The following is a 23,095-nucleotide window of genomic DNA, read 5'->3' as shown; positions in this document are numbered from 1 at the left end:
AAACGTCTTGCAAACGCTTTCGAAGACTGTTATTCATCACTCAGTAATATTGATTCGAGACCTTTTTGAAAGGGAAACGAGGTGTAACGAGTTGTCAGGATCAAGGTTAAACAAACAAGAAAAGAAACTTGACGGACAATGTACAGGTGCATCTTGCAATCTTTCACGCAAAGCGTTGTTTCTTGACAAAAAAAAACACAAGAACCTGGAATTTTTATTTAGTTGGCCTTAGCCAATTCATGGTAACTTCAAGCAAAACATGCCTCATTATTTATCCTTACCAGAGCATAACGCTATGTGTCGATTCTTTTCTATTATGCTAAAAATTGTAAACAAAGATGGAAAGCTCTCCTGGGGGTGGGTTTGTCTTTTTAAAAAAGCAGTTTTCTTACTTTTTTGATTGTTTTCTTTATCATTTATTTTTAGGGAGAGATAATATCTTTAAAATATGATAAGAATATCCAAAAAGTGGTTTACGATGATTAAAAAAGACGAAGTTTGACACGTACTGCAAATGACGAGCAAAAAATTCCTCGACTTGACGTGTTGAAATCGAAACTTACCCACTTTTCTTTCAGTATCACACGATTGCTGGTATGTTTATCTCGGATCTCAGGTTTTTCCCTCATTGTCGAAATAACTGATTGACACAATTTTTAGTTCTGAAAAGATGTGCAGCACATTTTCGACGAATAAAAAACAACAAAAACAAAACAAGACAAAAACAAATACAAAAAACAAACAAAAATTAACTGAAAGAGGCTGTTAAGCAGGCTAGCTGAACTGCGCCGTTTTGTGGTAAGCATCTAGATTTTTGTAATTTTGACAATAATAACCTGATATTCACTTTTTTTCCTGGCAGACCCAATATTCAAAGAGCGCAGCGTTGAGTGAAATAAAGACTCAGCTTTTTTAGAGCTGAGCTTATCCCGTCAACCAAGTATTCAGATATATTATGCTGACTGTAGAGACTAGGAAGCTGCAGATCCAAAAATGTTGACGTCCTCGCAGGCTGATAACGGTAGGAAAACCACCTTCGCACAAATAGCGACTGAAAGTGTTTTAAAAATAGCTAACGCTACCATTGTTGTTGCTGCAATACTTGTGAAAAACGCAAAGCACCAAAAGCTTTGATATTTTCCTTTTATCAATTGTATATCCCCTTATGACATGATTGATGCACTCTTCAATGATGGAGAAAGCTTGGGTTTAATGGATGTTTTTCCAATAATTATTACGGCATATTGTCACTATCTGTGTTGCCTTTCGGTGTACGCGCGCGTTGCAGACCTATTTCCTTTGTTTTTGCTTTAACCATGGTACTTCATTCTCTTTCAGGCTCCACGGCGCAGCCTCCATTCTCGTATCCATCAAGTATTAAACTCACCTTCGCCATCTTATACGCTGCAATCATTTCAATGGCCTCAGTTGGAAACATTTTGGTGATCTATATTCTGTACAAGAGGCCAGAAACAAGAAGATTAACAAGCTTCATGTACGTCAACCTCGCTGTGGCCGACCTACTCGTAACAGGTGTTGTTATGCCTCAGTCGATGGAACTAATCATTTTGGATAATCTGTGGATCGATGGAACATTTGGTGAATTACTTGCCAAGCTCATCATGTTTGTTTTCTTCGTGGCGGTCACAGCGTCTGTCTTCTCTCTAACAGCCGTGGCTTTTGACTTCTTCTTCGGGATTGTCCTTCCCATGCAAAAGTTCCCTCGCTTTAGGAACAAAAAGATCTTGGTTCCCACAATTTGGATCACCTCAATGTGTCTGATGACTCCATGGCTGATCACAATCAAAGTTAAGAACTCCAGGATAGAATTTAAGTTTACTCAGTTTGGCGAGACTCAAGCAGCTTTGAGAGGTATCTTTCTTTACATCGTAGTCACCATCTACTTGTTGCCCTTAGTTACCATGTGCATTCTCTATGGACACGTCTGTCACACACTGCACAAACACAAACTACCAGGCATTGCCATCAACAATCACGCAAGAACTCGGGCCCATGCTACCAAGCGTCAAGTGATTCATATGTCGATCGCTGTCGTTGTTGCCTTTGCACTTTGCTGGCTTCCAGCGCATGCGTATCATATGATTTTGGCCATTGACTTCAGTGTGCGGGAATCGCTGCCATATTATTTTATGCTGTTATGCTATTGGTGTGGACATGCAAACAGCGTTGTTAACCCGTGGCTCCTGATATACCTTAAGAAGAAATTCCGCGCCGCATTTAAGAGAATGATAACTTATCCATTATCGAGAATCTCATTTGCTAGCAAGAATAATGAGAGCGTAAGAAGTGTAACTAGACTGCCTATCAGAGACCCGATTGACCAAGTAAGAGAACATTACCAGTTTGAAAGTTCTGTGTGAGGATTATTGTTAACTATTCATCGGTTTTATTATATTCAAGTTGTAACATTTGCAAGCTCATTACAAGTCCAGTGACCAGCAGGCCAATTTAATTGAATTCAGATCGATGGATTACGACTCTGCAGAACGTGATCCACTAAATCAAGGGTTTTGTCTCCATGCAGCATTTGGCTCGCATAATGGTGTAATACATATAATAATATAAAATATAATCATTATCATAGAAAATGTAGATTTTTACCAGCTTGATGTGCAAGTGTTAAAATGAAGAATTGTGAAGAGGTCTAGTTGCCTCTCATTTTCGCACTTTTCTTTTCATTTCGGATGCCGTTTGTCAAACATGTCATAAAAAACCTTAGCGATACCCGGCATCTGTTTGGGAAATGAGACCTGGCCCGCACTCGACAGAATGGAGGAAGTAGAGCCTCCAAAAGAAACAAAACAAAACAAAACAAAAAGATTCACTTTACCATAACAATGCAAATTGCGTTCGAAATGAAATAGCTCGTAAAGAAGGAAGGCAATGCTGCACAGCGTCACAGCTCATAAAAGCGTACAGTGTAGACCGAGCCATAAGTTAAAACTGGTGCTTTGTGGATTAGTTTGTCCTAATAGAATTAAGATCACAAATCAAGCCACCTAACCACACCAGTCTTGGGTTACAGTTTGGGATGTTGATCGGTCATCACGACCGAGATAGACAAGGTAGAATAGGGTTATCAGATTTCACATACGACTAAGCCCTGCGCGTATTCACGTCAAATCGCCAATTTCACCCAGGTATGGAGTGGTACACTTACATAGTAACATATTCTCATAGCATTGATACCAAAACAACATTCACGCATAAACTAAACGGCAAAGATTCAAGGGAAGTTTAGTGTGAACGAGTCTTTGTGATTTCTCAGCAAATGACTTATTTATTGGAAAAGGGTTATTCTTCACGTCTCCTCAAGTAACGCCATGCACACCTACGTGTAGTTTGGCCCTCTTAATATTAAAATCTTCGTACAGCCTTCCAACGATTTCTCTCACATTCTGGGGTCTCAATACATTTAAGTAGCTGCCGCTGATGTAATAAGCGAATGTGCCAGAAAAGGCGTAAGGTGAAACCTAAACACGAGACCCTGCTCAACAAACGGCGGTAGACCGGCTTTTACTGAATCTCCTTCTTACTACACATCTACATATTTTTTTTAAATTTTTTTATATATATGAACTAGCGAAAGGTTTGTGGACAACATTTGTCAAGCATGTGAAAAATAATTTCCCTTTAAAACAGAGTTTTCAGTTCCTTTCCGACCCATTCTTGAAACCTTCATATGACCAACGGCAATATGTGACTGAAACAATCCTAACTTTTAAATTCGGGCCACTGAGTTAAGAACAAAACATCTGTAAATCAATTCAAATCACAAATCAAGAAAATGCGCAAAGTGGACATGTGTTGTCAGACTGTGACAAGTTGCTTTGTCCAGTCGTATTATACCGCGAGTCTGAAGGGTGGTGTCCCGAAGATGTATGAACGCCATTGCTTCAAGTTACATTGTATCCATATAGCATCGGGGTCAAAGACTTTAAGACGAGATTTTAGTTTATTCTACCACTGACTAGTCAACCTTGCTCAAATCAACTCTTTCTCTTCCAGTCCAGTTGTTACAAGTAAGAATCTTTCTCCATTTCGTGTTTTTAATCTCCCTTCTTCTTTCACGATCAGTTGTCGACCTCGTTTGAAGAATGCAAGTTACGTTTTGCTTTTCTTGTTTCTTTTCTTTCTTCTTACATCTTCAACAGCCACTTTTTTATTATCTTCCAAATTCGTGTCGGCTGTGAATACCGAAATAAAACGAACATTTAAACAATTGGCACATGACTAGGAAAGGAAAAAAGCAGTTATCACATTAAAAAAAAAAAACATACGGACCAGAAAACCAGCGGATGGCAGCAGGAAAAGAGAATATAAAAGACAAACAAACAAACAAACAAACAAACAAACAAAACAAAGCAAAAGGAGCCTCAGTTGACAATAGCTCTGTTAAATCACTAATAATACTCTCACTAAAGATCACAAAACGATGTGTTTAGCAACACATCATTTTCTCCCTCAAAATACTCTTGTTTCTCTATTCACTTAATACCTTTGATCCCTGGCATTATAAGGGATCCAGTTTTAGTCGGGTACTTTCCACTAAAACCAGCAGGAATCAGAGGTGTCTTCAGCAAACCAGTAAGTTCCGCTGTAAAATAAAACGGCGCTGATATAGTTTGTATAAAAATTTCACCAATAAATGAAAGGAGCACTTGACACAGCCTAAGCTAACGCTGACCCACACAAGGCTGGAAATCAAGACTGTTTACTACCTTTTCATACTTTCACATAGAACTCAAACGTAAGAACCATGGGAACAATAATCCTCACCCCACCCGACTACTACAAGCTAAATGTAACCCATTTTGATTTCACTAAGATATTATCAGCCTGCAAGATCCATTATTTTTGGTGGGACTGTCAGTACAACCATTGTCTGCCTTAATTAAAGGTTGATTACCTTTCAATTGCTTCAGCTTTACTTGTCGCTCTTTCCTTTCTCCCTGATCTCCGAGATCTTCCAGTCTGTAAAAAACTCTTTTAAGGAAAATAAAATGAACAGGGCAGTTTATAAAATGTGACATCAAACCTTCAAGACAGTAAAGTTCCAGAACACCAGTTCCGTCCGTTCCGTTGAAATGTTTTCTGACAATAAATGCATTCAAGCCCAAACCACCTAAGACTGATGTTGAGGCTGGTAGTCTAGTTAGTCCCAGACCATGTGATAGCACACAGGAGCTAAGAATGTGCATGTAAATGTATGAATTATCTCATCGAAAAAGATACAAATGTATGAATTATCTCATCGAAAAAGATACAAATCTTCGTCAACTTCAATGTCCATGGCTTTGGCAGAGGCAAGTATCCAGTCATTACTTGACTTTTTGCGCCTAAATCTGTGAATATGGTTCGATGGCTTTCATTAAAGGGGGAGTTTAGACAAAGAGAAAGGGAGGGGAGGGGGGGGGGAGGGTTGGAAGGAATTGAGAATGAAGGAGAGAACATCCGTAACTGCGTGAACAATTCTTTGTACGAAAAATGCTGCGCTGTCAAGCTCGATTATCAATTTGGGCCTTTTTCTTACGCGAAAAGACAAACAAACAAAACAAAAAACGAAGGGCTAACCAAAAGATAATTGCCATATTTCTCTTTTCCTTTCTTTCTTTTTTTTTTTTTTCATCTTCACCTACTTGTGTTCTTCTTTGTCAATTTGCTTGGCGAGAGAAATTCTTTTCCTAATGGAGGACATAAAAGACACATCAACTGGAAAGGAGTCTAGCTCGTTTCCTGCAACACAAAATTTTAAAAAGAATAAAATCAAGAAAACAAATATGAACAAAAAAATGAAAGAAACAAACGAATGACACGAGAGACTATAAGTTAACCCTTAAACGCCTATTCATGACTGGCATCTAGTTCCTTCTGACAGCATCACTCCTGAATCAAACATAAAGGTCACGAGAATACAGGGAACGACCACCTAAAGAAACTCTTGATTGTTAAACAAATTCTCCTTGTTAGTTCCATAGAAAATTCATGGAAAATGGTGTGGAGAAAATGCAAACTGATTTTTAAGGGTGTAAAGGGTGAAATTGTAGTCGGGCTCAGTAAACTCCTAGAGTCGATTACGATGTACCTTTTCCTCCTAAAATATTGGTTGCAGCTAAAAGAAATATTTATCATCTAGAGGGGTATCATCTTCGTGCCATGACAAATTTTCTTAACCATGTGATCCATAAGAGTGACCAGCCTCCAACTTCTCCTAACGACTGTCACCCCCAAGTAAATATTTTTAAAAAGGTTATAAATGTATCAAACACAAGATATTGGGTACTTAAAATTAACCTCTAACCTTGTTATCAAATGGGTATCCAATCATTCTCCTGTTAACAAAGCTATCCGTACACGCATTAGGTAGGATAACCCAACTACGAATGAACGGAGCAACCATTACACGTCATCAACCCAAAATGCCTTGCGTACCTAACAAGATGGCGAACGCGGGTAGTTCGAACTTGCCGTGAAGGCCAGTTTTGAAAGCCGAAAATAAAATTAACAAGGTTACAGGTATGGTTTTAAGGACTAGATATCTTGAGTTGATACATTTAGAGCCTTTTTAGCAGTATTTGTTTTAAAACTGCAGGTTCTCTTTAAAGTCACGAGAATAGGGGAAATGATCACCAACTAAAGAAGCTCTTGATTGTGAGACGAAATCTCCATGTTAACACCTTAAGAAATATATAGAGAACAGTATGCATGGAGAATATGCATACTAACGTTAAGGCGTAAAGATTTATTTAACTAAAAAGGAAATTTAGACGAATGGCACCTCAAACTGAGGGGGATTTCCAAATAACCTTTTAGAGTTTGACTGTTAAAGAGATACGCTGGAGATAATAAAGACACATCACCTCCATTAAGCGTCTTCATAATTTTCTTGTATGATCCCATTTCTTCTGGGCCAACAAGAACGACACTCAGACCTTCCCTGCTTACTCTAGCTGTCCGTCCATTGCGGTGAATGTAAAGCTGTTAACGAACACAGAGAAAGAATTTAGGAACGCAGGATCACATGAGATGATTGCGCTAAAGTTCATGCTTACATTGATGAGTAGCACACTCACATAGCCATTTGCTGTAACACAGTTCAAAACTAACTATTTTTTTATTTTTTCACTTTTTATCACTTTTTGACTTTAATTTTGATCAAAATGTACATTGTAATCAATATCTGTAAATATTTTTATTATTTTGCATTAATAACACTAATTTTGGTATTACCCACAATCCCTTGTGGGCGTGGCACATTTTTGGTTTTTTATAAAATCTTAAGAAAATCAATGTAAAAATGGAAAAAAAGAGGTTTTGTAATCATTAGTTCACATTGAAGCAATGATTTCCTCATTTTCTTTTAAAGGGAGTTTGTAAATAGACTTTCGTCCTCTCTTTCTGACTGGTAGGTCACCGCAAATGTGACGGACAGTAGCAGCATGTACAAACGCTTTCCGTTTTTCGTCAATTGTGAAGGTCATGTCATGAATGTTCTCCCTTATGTAAAAGTGCCCCTTAAGAACTCTGTCTCCTCTGTAATAATGACACTGATAGTCATCTGTGACATTACTGTCAAGTTCTTCAACTCCATCAGAAGTGACCTGAAGGAGATAGAAGTCGTAGACAGGATCATCTTCAGCGGCTATCGCAACTGTACTTCCCTTGCTGGCCAGGTCAGCTATGTAGGAAGCAGTATCATGGTCTAAAATTGGTGCTTCAGTTGCCTGTCGAGTGGTTGCTACATCACCCTCTCTGGTTAGCTCCACCAGCTTCCATTCATCAAGCCATGCCTTGTTAGTGCAATTCTCCTCATCATTCACAATGCAACTGATGCAGTAACATGAGCAAATCATACTGCCTGTTGCTTTTGTCATAAACTACTAACGGCTTTTGACAATGCTTTGGACAATTTCCGCCTTCTTTCGGGGCGTGGAAGGGAGTGTCTTCTTGACTTTATCTATAGCACGTTTTTTCGACGTCCGGTTTGCGAAACCTGGAGAATCCACGCTGTTATTAAATTCTTGTGCTTCTGTTCGCTTCTTTTCACGGTATTTTCTAACTCTTTCTCTTGTTTGCTGCCTTGTCTTTTCTCTTTTTTCTTGTGCTACGATACGGGAAGCTTTTCTGTGCTCCGTTGCTTTTTGTTGGCGTTTGTTTTTTTCAGCAATGCTTCGTGTGTGCGGCCGAATTGATTTCTCGGCTTGCAATTTCTTTCGCCGTTCTTTAACTTGAGCAATCTTTTTTGCCTTGTTTTGTTGATAATAGGCCTTGTCCCTTTCTCTTTTTGCCGCTGCTTTTCTTTCTTGCGCCGCCTTCTTTCGCGAAATACCTGAATTTAGATTGGACTCTTTTGTTTCCATCTGCTGCGGTTGAATTCCCTCAGTGTTGAAAATCGCGTAAAACATTTCACTGTTATGCAATAATCTGCCCCTGCAAACTCTGTATGGACTCCCATGTTATTGTTTGTGTAAACAAACCATGTGCTTTCAAAGAGAAGCTGCGAAGGAGCGGATTTCGTGAAAGTTTTGGTGGTGTTTTTCGCCATATTCCTTCGTCACTTTCCTTCGTTACGGTTCATGAACACGGAAACAATGGCGGAAATTGTTTCTGCGTCGACCAAACGTAAATTTCTAGCGTTAGATCTAACGAAATGGGTTGAAACGTTCTGTAAATTTAGCTTAATACAAGCCCATTCCAGGAGAGGTGAGCTTGTTTATTCAACTTAACAAGAATCGCGTCTGACAACGGATCTACTGGTGGATATGTGATGGAATTAAGCTCAATATGGCCGTTACGAAATGTGTTTCTGCGCGTTTTATTTTGATCTGGAAAACATTCTACTTGACGATTCAACTTCAGCGTTGGTTTGTAAATATTATGATGTATGCCCATTACATTTTTGTTATTAGTTTGTTGCTTACACGGTCGAAATTATCATTATTGCTAGTTTTGCACACTATGGTTGTTTTAATAGTTGCGAGCGTTACATTGTTCAGTGATAAAAACAGACGTTTATAACTTGCGTTAGAATAAACCATTCCTGTTGCAAATCATACTGCCTGTTGCTTTTGTCATAAACTACTAACGGCCAAAAAATAGTGGCCCCATGTGCGTTCTATATTGAGATATTCCATTTTTTTTCTTCCGTCTGATACATTTCATGTTACGCGTTACACCCAGAAATTCACGCATTTTCAGGAAATATTTATTTTTTACAATTTTCACTTTGTCGCAAACCTTGTTTTCTTTACACCAAAATGAAGTAGGATAACTAAGCTTATATTGTGGAAAGTGTGAGATTTAGAGGTTAAACCTTCCCGAAGATATTCGTTAGCAAAGGCACTTGAGTGCAAAATGGCGGCGTGACTGTGCTACTCATCATTGTGGTTACATCATTACACAGTAGTTCATTATTAAATGAGATACATCTGAGGACGATGAACAATAGCAAACTGCTCCTCACATATAAACTGCATTTGGAGAACAGAGTCAATTTTTTCCTAAATAAAGATTTAGTTATAAGTAAATAAATGCAATAAAATAAATTTAGAGGTTTCTGGCTGAGCTTCTCTTACAGTTGAGACTTGTAGCCCACACCTTGGTCAACGCGCATGGTTGGTTGAAGCAGCGTGACTTCCGAAGCCTTTTGTCAGGGTAGAGTTTTGCGGAGAATTAAAGCACTGCCGCCAAAAAGCAATCGCTCCCGTTCCCGCCTGCCGCACAGGCTAACCAACTGCACAAGCTAACCAACCGTACACAATACTTACACGTACTTACATCAAGGTCCTACGGAACTTGATAGTGAATTACATGCTCAACAGCTGGTATGTCCAAACCTCTCGCGGCCACATCTGTAGCCAGAAGTAAGCCACTCGCACTTTGCTGAAATCTAACAGGCAAGAAAAAAATCAGAAAAAATTTCATTTGCTGGTGTACTTCCTATCTAGCTTTAAATATTCTCCGAGGGAGGAGAGGGGCGGGTTTTAATCAGTCAAGGCGACCCAGTTATAGTCTATAAATAAAGTAAATTCCATTGGTCGGTTAGTTCGTAAACTATACTCTCTGTATGTTTTGTAGTTCTCCTTCGATTTCACTTGGTACACCTCCATGGATCATGTTCCCAGACAGTGCGGTGTACGTGTCGATGCATTTGGCTCAAACCAACAATAAAAAGTAATAAAAATTGTATCCTGGATCTTGAAGTGTTTCTCTTCCTTGTCAGCTCAACTATTACAAACCTTCTCTTCAATTACACATGAGATCTTTGCTTCTGTCTACGGTTCCTCTCTTGTTGGTGACATCGATAATTGGCTCAACTGTTCTTCAGCTGCCCAACTTTGTCCATCGGTGACATTAAAAACGTAAAATACAAAGAGTATTCCTGTTAACGGAAGAACACAAGCCGATCAACTTAATCGTGTTTAACTAGGATGTTAGATAACAAAGACAAAAGCAAAACAACACAATACAAGCTTCGACACACTTCATAAAGCAGCAAATTTTCGGGTTTTAAATGATGGATTATTTAAAACATTTCATTCCTTAGTAATAGCTGATAAAATACGTTGATACTGCACCAATGATGTCCCTGCGTTAGAATATTGCAGGTGGAAGGGAGAAAGTCTGTATAGGGGTTGGTGTAGTAAAACTTTGTTTACTGAGTTCTCTCTGAATTTCTTTGGGAACACCAAGGACTTCCCAAGCACTCATATCTACCATGGGCTCTAAAGTTTAGTTCAATCAAAATAAATGATTTAGCTATAAAATATGATTGCATCTTAAACTCATAGTGTTAGTGAGAAATATCATTTTATTACAGTTGAACCAAATGGGTAATTTTTACCTGTATAGATATGAAATATGTTAGTAAAGGTTTTATAATCTAAATTAATAAACACTTTATTGATAAATAACAATACAGTAATAAAAAAACTTACCAGTAAAATTACATTATTATTACACCCATTTTGAAATCACTGGTGGTCCCTGTAATGAGATTGGCTCTAGTTGATGCGATTTACTCACAAAGTGCACCATTTTTTGCCTTAAATTGCATCTTCTTTCCAGTTAATGAGGAGGCTACACTAAAGACAAAACAACCAATCAGATTTCAAGGCTTGTTTAAAGTAACCAGTCAAATTGCAGGGAAATGAAAGACAAAGAGTATCACTTGGCAAATTTTGTAACTTTTGTTTCCAAAACTCTTACTTTTTCCCCCCCAAAAAATGGATGAATTTCATTTCAGACCAGCTCAGTACTGCATCAATAAAATATTTGAACTTACCAAGTCCTGTGATTTCAAAATGGATGTAATAAAGTGGTAATTGAACCTCATGTCATGCAATTTTGGTCTGAAATCATACTTGTGATTTCAAATCGAACTCACGCTGTGCACTCGTTTGAGTTTGAAATCATGCATATGATTTCAGCAGAAATTGCACTCCACTTAGTTCAATTACCATTATCCATAGAAAATCATATCTTTTCCAAGATAACATTATCTACACAAAATGTGTTTGATTCTCTTCTTAATAACAAAATCCAAGGACAATCATTGGAGTAAAATTGTACTTTGTTTTGTGCATTTCCCATCCATAATTCCTAAAATTAAATCTTACCTGGAGGATCTTCCACCAGTCTATTGTCAGTGACCATTTCTACTCTGTTTTGCTCTTCTGACTGGGCTTTACTTTGGGCCTCGTTTCTCTTTTTCCTCTTCTTTTTTCCCTTTGTCTGTTGGTCATTCTTTGTGCTTTTTTCAAGTTGTGTGGATGGTGTGGTAACTATTTGTTCCAGATAATCCTGAAGATTTAAATCAAAAGACAATACTATGTAGCTTTTTTTTTTTTTTTTTTTTTTCCCGTGAGCCAAACTTCTAGAGAAAACCAAAAAGAAGCTTCTATTCTTAGATATACATAATTGTGCATGTATGGGTAAAGACTGAAAAAATGCATGAGCCCTTGGGACAATGCAGTCTGCTGTCTTCAAAAAAATTAGGACAAACTGCTCTCAAAATGATTTCAATCAATTCCCGTATTTCCATGTAGTTCTTGTGGTGAGTGTTGTTTTTGTTGTTTGTTTGTTTCTTTTCTCATTTAAGGTATGACTGGCAGTTATCTTAGTTTTGATTCTCACGTCCAATATATACACCCAATCTGACTCAGGAGACAAGTCATTCCATTTGGGTCAGGTTGAGGATTATTATTAAGCGTCTTGAAAATCGACTAGTGGTAAGACATTTCCACCTTAAGAGGCACGGTTTATTCAGATTTCCAGTATCACAAGATGACTTAACCACTTATTAACTTCTGGTGGGTTGATTTGTAAACAACTCAACCCAATTTGGATGTATTGGACAACCCTCAACATTTATAATTAAAGATGAGTTATAACAAAAAATAAATAAACAAAAAAAATTTAAAAAGATAATTTTTCCCAATTTCTCGTAAAATACAAGGGTAATTTCACCACGTGCTTGAAGTGAATCTTACATTTGTATCTTCTAAATTTAACCATGCGGTATGTTTTGAAGCACTTTAAGCAATTCACCTCCTGCAGCGGCCGTTCTTTTATTTTCTTCTTTTGAGCTGGTCCACCTGCACTAATTCCTGCTAGCTCTTCTGGATGATAATCTTCTATGACTTCAAGGGACACAAATCCATCCATTTCGCCCGCAAAGAACGAAGGATCGTCCAATTCTACTGGTTCCCAATTTCGCTTCTTCCCTTTCGAATTCTTCTCTACCATTATGGAGCAATAATCAAAGAGCTTTAGTTGAGAAACTGAATGTAAACGCTCTTTTAAATAACAAACAACCGTTTTGGTTTATCCTTAGAGAATTAATAAAAACAATCTCACGTCGTCCGCCATTATGGATTACCCGCCAGAGAAGGACTGGATAAGAAATTGTAGTGCGCGCATATTCAAACGGGAGTCATCCGCTGCTTTATTACTATATGGCTTTTCTCCCTTCGCCGAGTTAGCTGAAACCTTTGTAAAGCGCGAATGAAAAGACTGACATGGCGAAAGAACACCGTACATTCAAAGGGGAGTGCATTTATATTGAGCGCTTAAAAGGAAACTCGTTTCTTATCAAGAAAGGCTTTGTCCCAAACATGAAGGTAAGTGAACGCGCGCCAAACATCAGATCGGAAGCTCAACTCCAGCTGAGTAGCGTGCGCGTCAAAATACACGTCTAACGATGTCATACTTGAGAATGTTGATAATAAGCTATGGTCATCGAAATAAATCCCCTTACACCTGTCATTTCCGTCAAAGTAATTTCCTTCTTTGAAATAAGTTTTGTCACAAGGAAAATTGTTTCTGGGACAACTAGATTTTGTTCTCCCCCTCTTCCCCACCTTTTCTGCCCACGTTATGATCAAATCCCCTCCCCCTTCCCCCCCGTCCTCCCTCCACGTCTCTCATGTCAGAACTGTTTTCTTTTTTTTTTGTTTCAATCAGTCAATTCACGAACTACAGTCAAACCTGTCTTAGGTGACGCCGTATTAAGCACTTGCACTGTATTAGACGCCATATTCCTGAGGATGACTGCTTAATACAGGGTTGACTGAACTGAACAAATAAATTTTGTCCTCATTTCCTCCATCAAACCCAGATTATATCCATTATTGTCCCCATCCCCCCTAATTTCCCTCCTTTTCCCCTAGTTGCAGACTGTGGTGTTTTGCTGGAAATTGTTGATGCAAGAATGTCCTAGTTAGTACTGGATTAGGATGTTCTCAATAATAAGTACCATGGACAAATTTTTACATTCTGTTTCAGATACAAGACTTGAGGTGTACATTACAGCTATTCAACTCTGAATTTCAAACTATTTTTTTCTCTTTTTTTCTTTAAAAATTGAAGGTATCTTAGATATATAAATGAGTTGCTTGAAAAGCAAATGTTTGATGAGCTGAAGCACTGGGCTGGAACTCAAGGTACAGTACTCTAAACATTTGAAATATAATACTGTTGTATTTGCTGCATCTTTCTTATTCCTTTGATACAGTTAAATTAAATTGCTCTCCAGGTATTGGTGGTTTCCTTACTGGTGTAAAGCAGATTGCAAATGTTGCAGCTTTGCCTGGAATTGTTGGTGTAAAAATGATCATAACTTTTTCTTGTTGAAATTACAACTCAGTTTAACTCAAACTTGTTTAATCCCGGGCCCAGTTGTTCAAAGGCTGATAAGTGCTAACCCAGGGTTAAATTTTAATCAGGGTGTGTTTAATCCATGGCTTAAAAGCCTTTTTAGAATAATTCACTATAATTTTTTTAGGGCATCCAATCATCAAATTGCAGACTAAAGGAATTGTACATGTATACTGAAGTTCATTTGAAAGCTTTCAGATATGAAATCAGATTTCACACTGACCATTAGTTATCTAAACTCAGCTTTTAACAAACTGACCCTGTACTCTTGGGAAGCAGAGAAAGTATAAAGTGGAGATGACAAAAGAGTTTCTTGTTATACAATTTGAGTTTCCAGAGTATTTTTACACAAAGATTTCACTTAAAGTGGTGCCAAATAGAGCATCCAGTTATCCAGTTAGATCCAAGTATCCCATTATTTTAGAATGTGGGTGTATTGAACTTTCTCTGTGGTAAAAGTTTTATTTCCTACTTAATAAATGTAGGAAATTCTGAAATAGTATTCATAGAATACTAATATCCTAATATCCTTCTCAGGGAAAATGCACATATTTTTTCCAGGCTAATGAAGTCTTGAAAAAAGTACTTTCAGAGACAATATCATCCATCTCTAGATGAATTTGTCATCTCATCAATCAGACTTTATGAATAATAATAAACCCCCAGCCAGAGAAATTCTTGATCACTTCCCTTTTGTTGAAATAACAATAACAAAGAAGGCTATGTATCTCCATTTCTATTCTTGAAATGTTGATTCGTATTTTTTTGCTTGGACCTCAGAGATCAATTGGACTACCAGATGTTCATTCTGGCTGTGGATTTGCTATTGCTATTGGTAAGTTACAATTCACACATTTGTGATAAATAAGGCAACATTTTATTCTGAATATGTTTGTGGATTGTAGTTGTGTGAAGTGGGGTGTCGTGTGAAAAAAATTTTTCTCAATAAGTTATTTGTCAACAATGTAGTTTCCTTGTCATAACTCAAAGTAAGTGCCCTTTGATGAAGCTTATAGTTTCTTTTCAAACTGGTAATGTGCTTAAAATGACTTTGGTTGGTCATGGTGATGAATTCACTTTCTGAATGCAGTATAATCATTTGTCTCACCATTAATTTACTTTGGATGTGGATCATGACTTTTTGACTGCATATTGTGTCTTCTTTGCATTATAAGGTCAGTAGATATGCTTGACCTTATGAAACTCTCTGTTTGGCTGTGATTGGCTGGAATCCCACACAGGCTTTGATTGGCACACTGACCAAATGTTCCTTTGGAGTACACTGTCGCAGAGTTATTATGTTTTTGTGTTTCTTGTGGTCAGCATCCATGTTTCTGGGATGTCTACCTCAATGTCCAATTTATGTTGTAACAGGCAAAGTCTTGTGTGGATGGCCTCTTATACCCTGCATGTATAATAATAGGATCTCAATCAATGTACTCTACTTCAGTCCAGAGCAGGTGGTTTCCAGGTGTCTTCTGAAACTGCAGAGGCCTTTGTCTTAGCATGTCATTTCTCTATATGCTATATAACTCGTTTAACCTTACTTGCATAGGTTTTCCTGTTCCGCTGATGTAAACTTTGCCTTACTCTCAGGGAATCTTTTCAACCAGGGGCTCTTGTTTTAAAGATGCTGTGCCATGGATGGGGAGTGTCCTGTTAGTATTTGTAACATTAGTGAAGTGAATGGAATGCTTTCGGTTCTTCAAATGCTGTAGCAAGCAAGATTGTGAATGTGTTATTTACAGAGCATTCCCAGATCCTTCACTGGAAGGATGATTAGGTTATCGATTGCTCCTATAACTTAACTATAAATATTGTTATTAATTATTTTTATTTATTTATTTTTACTTTTCGCAGTGGAGAGGAGGGGGGTTTGGCCGGGTGGTTTTTCTAATTTTGTAATTTGAGTTTATATGCTTACTTTGCAGTTCCACCCCGTTTTAGTAATGAGTTTAGAAATCTCACCATTGCACCCTAAAGCTCCATTCCTTTGATGCACTGTGATCTGTGTGATCTTGGACCACAAATCCTAATCCATATCCTCCCAAAGGAACACACAATTTAACTCCACATTTACGAAAGTGTTATTTGAGAGGTGATCCACAAGTATCAGTCAGCTGGACCAAGGATGGAGTGCTACTTAGTGAAAACAACAGCCTGGTTATTAGACAAGTGACATTTAAAGATAAGGGCAATTATGAATGTACTGCTAAATATGATTATGGCAAAGCAAACTCTTCCTTCCCGATGGATGTCAGAGGTAAACTCTATCTTGTAGTTTATGTCAGTCATCAAACTTGTAACTTAACCAAGCATTTGTTTTGAAGTTTAAGCCAAATTTAAAGAGACCTATTTTTTTCTCTCTTTTCATCCACATCATTTAAAAATATCAATGACCAAGGAACTAAGGAGTCATGATCTTATGATTCATTTTCATAAGTGTTAAAGGTAGTTCATCAACTTGGATATGAGTGTATCATTACCTAAATATTAATGATTGAAGTTGGAAAGAGATTACAAAGGGACATTCATATAACTTGTTTCAAATTACCAACATTAGTACTCTTTTTTCTAGAAAAGGGTTCCTGGTCGCGTACAGTTGATTCTGACTCACAGACAACCAGATTGTAAATGAAAATAAATCCGTGACCAAAAAAATAATTAAAAACACCTCCTGCTGTTAAGAAATTGCAAATCCTGTGGTCCACTCTAACATTTTTCTCTGTGAACTTATGTTAAAACGCACAATTTGGATATGTCAAATGACAGATTTCCTTTTTTTTTTTTTTTTTTTTTTTTTTTTCATTACAGAATGCAAATGTTTTATATTGTTTGATCATCATTGCTTAATAACTTTTTGAATTCAATACATACTGTTTAAAAAATTAAACTGATAGTAATTGAACATTTATGTTTCTAACATTACGCTCAACAACCGAAAAAACGTTATTGGAACTAACAGCCAAACAATATCTTTTTATGCTGAACTGAAAAACCTCTGGAAAAATTGACTTTGGTGAAAAATAGACTTGAAAATCGCGTTTTTTGTTTTGATTTTGTTGATTTTTCAAGGAACTGAGGGACAAGATAGACTAGAGCTGGAGCAAAACAAAATAGATTTTTCGTCAGGGTTTAATAAGTTCTTTTATAATTACTGTTAGGATTGGAAATCATTGAAATTATCACCACAACAGAGAAATGGATCTTACCATGTATGTATGGAGTCACATCCTAAAAAGAATAATTTGGAGAAAAATATATGGTAAGTACCTTGTTTTCAATTTAGTGGTTTCAGTGTTATTATATCACAGATTAATTTAAGGACTTCACTTTTTCAAAGCATGGCCAAGGAAAAGACCTGGATTAATCACATTGATTTAGTTTGATTGGCGTGATTGAGTTCAATAATAAAATTATTGAACTCACTGAAAATTTCCAGTTCAATTATGTTTGATTGAACAGCAATCTAACAATTGGATTCCACTGAGTTCGATTGATTTTTGGCTGGGTTTTGTTTAATTGTCTATGCCAGGAAAAGATCAATGTTTAATTATATTGCCAAGAATTTCAACTCTACGTTTTTATTTTATCTCAATAAAAGCAATACTTGCAAAGAACACAGTTACCTCATCATGGTGTACCTCTCAAAAGAATCTTGCCCATTTTTTTGTATGGTCCTTGAACTGTTTGGTGTTTTGTAGCTTTCTTGGCCTGGTTCTGGGTCCACTGCTTCCACCAGATCACTGAAACCCTATTTTATCAACAAAGAGAGCAAGTATGTAGATGAGTATATTTTAATATAATTTATTGTAGTCATGGCCCTTAGATATTGACTTAAAAATAACTCTATGATCCGAGTGACCAAATTAACACAAGAAAATGTTTACCTTCCATAATTTCTTCACTTCTCTGTATGTCCTTCTTTGATGACTTGTCCCCTCAAAGATTGGTTTATGATCCAGTTTGTGTAGGATTGCTCGGAGGTCTTTTCCTGAGGTAATACATTGTTGTTATTATTATTATTATGTTCGTTGTTATCAGTATTAGTTATTGCTTGCCATTGCACTGTGATATGTAAATTAATGCAAAATAAAGCCTTTTTTAGCCTGTGGTAAATTAGAATGAAGTATTAATTTTTTTTAGAATAGCCATAGAGGTCTTTGTTTGTTTTGCTTTTTTTCCATTCTTGTGATATACACCTAACTTTAAGTCTGAGATTACAACTATGATTTTTTATTTTTAATTGAATCTTTGTGATTTCTACATGGTCAGATTTTATTCACTATAGTCATGCCTGGCTTTGGTAGTTAGGTACATGTAGTTAAAATAAGTTACATTTGTTTTCACTGACCTCTGGTATTGAATGCAAGGCATTGATCACATTTTGCCTGTTCCTCTCCTGTTTCAGAACACTGATTGGCGGAAGAATCTCTCTTTCCTCGTCTGGTAAGGCCATCCTCAACTCATGGTATGCCTCGTCTGAAATCAAGCCTTCATCTTTCGCAACAAGTACATGCTGCGTCGTCCGACAATTGGAGTTTTCTCTCTCGTCACCAGCATCGTGTCCAAGTGGAATTACAACTTCACGTCCTTGTACAGTGAACTTAATCTGAAGAAGAAGACAGGGGTTTCCCTTTAAAATTTGTTTTCATATGAACATAGCTAGATAGATAGATTGATCGCCACATAGATGTATGATTTTTTTTCGCAACTTTGCTGTTGGTCAATGTCTCAGTTCTATTTTTCACGAAGAAGTAAAATTGTTACTTACCTTGATGGGCTCAAACTCCTCCAGTCCTTCCACCGATTGAGCCACTAGTTGCCTGACTCGTCTTTTCTTATTATTTCTGGCAGCCGGTGATAATTGCCAGAAGTCCTTTTCGGTGTTGTAGAAAACATTTTCAGTCTCTGCAATTCTCTGCTTTAGCAGCATTCCTTCAGCATTTGCTAGTTGAAGCTGAGCTACGACTTCATTCACGAAGGGGTAAGTTTCTAAAGAAACTGTGGTGCTGCGTCGGTGGGAGAGTATAGAAGGTAATTTAGTGTTAACAACTGGGTTGAAAACGTAAATTAGCCACCGTAAAGAGTAAAAAAGCTTTTACTCTTTACGGTGGCTAATTTACGTTTTCAACCCAGTTGTTAACACTAAATTACTTTCTACGACTTCATTCAGCCGAGTTGCAATGGAGTTGCGCTAAATTCTCAAATTGTGGTTCTCTTCCCGAAGACACCTTATTTCGGCCTCATAAACCTCTGTAAGGGATGGCTGTGTCTGTGCTAGTGTGCAACTTTGTGCTCGATTGTGTTGAAAATGAGTTAGAAAACTCCCACCGCTGACGGACTTAACCTTAAATTTCGACAACATTACTTAGCGAGTATCAGTCCTCATTACACCCGGACGTTTTTCTACTTAGCATCATTTTGTGTCTTGTTTTCATTCATGGATAACTTAAGCAAAGCCATTGCTTTTAATAGAATGCCGATCACTTTTTTGTGATCTTCATCAAATGAAACAAAAAAAAAGAAACAAAAACCCATCCACTGTGCGTAAATAAAGATTTATTCATGGCGGCTCAACAGGACTTGTATAGGGCAAGCACGCGCCCTATGTTGTAAAACTAACTCACTCGCGGTTTAAATACTTTGTAAGCATTTGCGTTGTCATTAGATGGTTACTTTTTGGGTTTCCTTTCAAAATTATTTATTGTCGAAACCAATGTGTCGACATCGATGAAAATAAATGCGAGTAACGTGCATCCCAGTAATATGTTCCGACATGCATTCGAGGATAAGCCGTAACGTAATAAAGATCGTCGGTGGAAAGTGTCGTTTGATATTTAGTGTTGACAACTGGGTTGAAAACGTAAATTAGCCACCGTAAAGGTTGAAAAAGCTGACGTTTCGAGCCGAAGGGCTAACGCTCGAAACGTTAGCTTTTTCACCCTTTACGGTGGCTAATTTACGTTATCAACCCAGTTGTTAACACTAAATTACCTGCTATACTCTCCCACCGACACAGCACCACAGTTTTTTTAGAAACTTACCCCTTTATTCATAGACGATAGACTTCTTATCTTGTCTCGCAAATCTTGCCGTCTGGAAAATCAGATGCTCTGTTCACGGTACATAAAACCTTCAGAGGCGTTCAGTTATTCATCTCTCAAAGAATTCAAATTCATCTCGATTTTTGTTCTTTGTACTTTTTTTCCAGAGGATGAAAAACTTCGTCGCAACAAACGCAAACCAAGACCCTGTTCTAAAGCCGCGGCTACACGAGCGATTTTTTGCCTGCAATGGTGATGCGATTTTTTCTTAACATTGTCACGTCGCCGGCGCGCGGTGGCGGCTAAACGGGTGAAAAAGTTTGTGATTTTGTCACGAAAAGTTCAACTCATCGAATTTCTCGCGATTTTTTTCAGCGATATAATAGCTGTCGCCATCCCAGCACTTGCACGAGGGTGGCTACACGGGTAGTTTGCACCGCGCGCTGGCGACGCGACAAATTTAGAGAAAATCGCATCACCATTGCAAGTAAATAATCGCTCGTGCAGCCGCGGCTTAACGTTGTGAGATCTGGAACCGGGCTACCTGTCAATTTAAATCAAACAAGCTTCATTCGTGACCATTCACACTGATTCAAATTTTATTCGGTTTCATCACTCTTTGTTTTCATCTCTCTCTCTGAAGAAAGAGGGACTTAGAGTCTGACCTTCCTACGTTACAAAATGAATTTTGCTGTCCTCTTATTGACTCGCTTCAAATTGAAGTCGTAAACATTCAAAGAAAGTAGTTATTGGATTCTGAAATTCATCCTTGTGCAAAATACTCGTCGTCTTCTTCCTTTTTGTTATTTATTTACTTTTTTATTATTTGTGTCATCACAGAACGAGGTTTATATCTGGCGACTCTCCACTTTGTTTGGGAATAATTTTTTCAACCGAAGGAAAACGTTGAGAAAGGTATTATTATCATATTATTTGTTTTCTTCCGGTATCCTTTAGATCATTAAAACGTTTCATTCGAGGCCTATTAGTTGTTTAACTCAGTTGTTGAATTGTTGATAAAAGCTGTGTATAATAAATTTTCGTTGAGGATCATCATCCATCTTATTTCAATTCAGCCGATTGAATTTACCATGATGCACTTTGATTAATTACATTGTAAGTTTTTTAGCTCATTCATGCTGAAAGCAATGATTGAGGTATCTTGGTGATGTTGACGGAAGTTGTCGACCGTGGACGGAAGTTGTATTCCATGGACGGAAGTTGCATTGTAGACCGTGAACGGAAGTAGTCTCGCATGCTACCCCTCCCAGCCCATCCCACCTCCAGCCCACATAACCTTATTTCCAATTCCCATCACGACAAATGAACAAGTTTTCTTATCACACAACTGCCCAAAAGTCTTGAACTTTCACATAAACTGAATTCAACTGTACCTTATTCAAACAGTCCAAGATATCAATACAAACTTAAGCCATAACATGAATGAGCTGGCTCCAAGAGCCCTTTGATTAATTATATTTGCTGTTGGTCGCTGAAAATAGCTAAACACTTCTCAGTTACTAATAGTTTTAATTTGTGCATAAAAAAAACAATATGGAGATCTTAGGATTCAGCGGTGTCACTAGAACATAGTGATTGAAACAAAAACATTCATTTTTTGATAAGCTTTGGCAGTGAATTGAAATTAAAAAAAAATTTTAAATCAACTCAGAACTCTTTAGAAGGGAAAAACCATTAAAATAAACTATTTTTAGTTAACACTTAATTCCACACCAGATGGTTGCAATGGGACAATTTTGATGTCCTATTATTGGCTCCCTTCGAAGTGAGGTCATAAACATATAAAGATAATAGTTATTGGATTCTGAAATACATCCTTCTGCAAAATACTCGTCATTTTCTTCCTTTGTATTGTTTGTGTCTTCACGGATCGTGGTGTTATATCTAGCGACCCTCCATTTACTTTGGAAATAATCAAATTTTCAACAGGAGGAAAAAGGTGAGAAAGACATTATCATAATAAGTTGTTTTCTTCTGTTAGTGTTCGGATCACTAAAAAAAATTTTATTCTAGGCCTCTTAGTTGTTTGATTCAATTGTTAAATCGTTGCTGATACGCTGTCAATTTTCGTTGACGATCTTTACCCATTTTTATTTCGATTCTGCCGACTGAGTTTACCATGATACACTTTATTCAGTTGCATTGTAGGCGTTTTTAATAATATTTGCAGCCTGTCGCTGAAATCGGCTAAACGCTCCTCAATTGCCAATAACTCCAAAAAACAAACCAAATTAAAAGAACACGAAATAAAAACAGGTACGAAAAAAAAAAGCGAGAAGCAAAACTCGACAGAACAGAGAAAAACCAAATTTTAAATTTTTAAATCGCCGGAGTTTTTAAAAGGACCAATTTTGACAGCAATCGGTAATGGAGTTATGTTATTCGTCACCAGATGGTGGCAAGCGTTAACGATCTCTTACTTGACTGACTCATTTGAAATAATAATAATGCCCAAAGAGATTATGGCAAATAAATTCAAAGGCAGTTTTAAATTTTCGCGTTAAAAAGAAAGAAGATCTTAGGATTCAACGGTGTCACTAAAAGGTAATGATTAAAACAAAAGATAAGTTTACCATGAGCTTTGGCAGTGAGTTGAAATTAGTTTACAATGAACTCAAAACTATTCAGAAGGGAAAAACTATTTAAATAAACTTCTTTTCACTCTAGGCCTACTAAGTGTTTAATTCAGTTGTTAAAATGTTGATGATTCGCTTTCAATTTTCGTTGACGATCTTCACTCATTTTATTTCAATTCTGCCAATGCACTTTATTCAGTTGCATTATAGGCTTCTTTAATGATATTTGCTGTCGGTCGCTGAAAATAGCTCAACGCTTCTCAATTGTAAATA

The 23,095-nt window shown here is 37.3% G+C and overlaps 2 protein-coding genes and 1 long non-coding RNA gene across 4 annotated transcripts; 2 read left to right on the top strand and 1 right to left on the bottom strand.

Moving 5' to 3' along the window:
* Nucleotides 1-1,190: 1,190 nt before the first annotated feature.
* On the top strand, nucleotides 1,191-2,489 carry LOC149045171 (tachykinin-like peptides receptor 99D). The gene has a single exon (XM_089208056.1). It carries the CDS (start codon nucleotides 1,317-1,319, stop codon nucleotides 2,379-2,381), a length of 1,065 nt encoding a protein of 354 aa, XP_089064182.1. The 5' UTR covers nucleotides 1,191-1,316; the 3' UTR covers nucleotides 2,382-2,489.
* A 1,952-nt stretch (nucleotides 2,490-4,441) lies between these two features.
* LOC149045170 (ATP-dependent RNA helicase DDX24-like) lies at nucleotides 4,442-5,834 on the bottom strand. 2 transcript variants are annotated; one of them, XM_089208059.1, is made up of 4 exons: nucleotides 5,661-5,834; nucleotides 5,289-5,366; nucleotides 4,931-4,995; nucleotides 4,442-4,618 (listed from the first exon to the last, which is right to left on the bottom strand). In XM_089208059.1, exons 1-4 carry the CDS (start codon nucleotides 5,717-5,719, stop codon nucleotides 4,509-4,511), a joined length of 312 nt encoding a protein of 103 aa, XP_089064185.1. In that variant the 5' UTR covers nucleotides 5,720-5,834; the 3' UTR covers nucleotides 4,442-4,508. The 2 variants fall into 2 exon arrangements, with proteins under 2 accessions (XP_089064185.1, XP_089064183.1); XM_089208057.1 differs by having other exon boundaries at nucleotides 4,931-5,366; nucleotides 5,661-5,787.
* Nucleotides 5,835-17,635: 11,801 nt separating this feature from the next.
* On the top strand, nucleotides 17,636-18,957 carry LOC149045169 (uncharacterized). Its single transcript, XR_016187091.1, has 2 exons — nucleotides 17,636-17,956; nucleotides 18,590-18,957. It is a non-coding gene; the product is annotated as an uncharacterized LOC149045169 (long non-coding RNA).
* Nucleotides 18,958-23,095: the final 4,138 nt, after the last annotated feature.

This window comes from Pocillopora damicornis, chromosome 5 (assembly GCF_964200805.1).
Source record: "Pocillopora damicornis chromosome 5, jaPocDami1.2, whole genome shotgun sequence".
Lineage (NCBI taxonomy): Eukaryota > Metazoa > Cnidaria > Anthozoa > Scleractinia > Pocilloporidae > Pocillopora > Pocillopora damicornis.
This window is presented reverse-complemented; position numbering and strand designations above follow the sequence as displayed.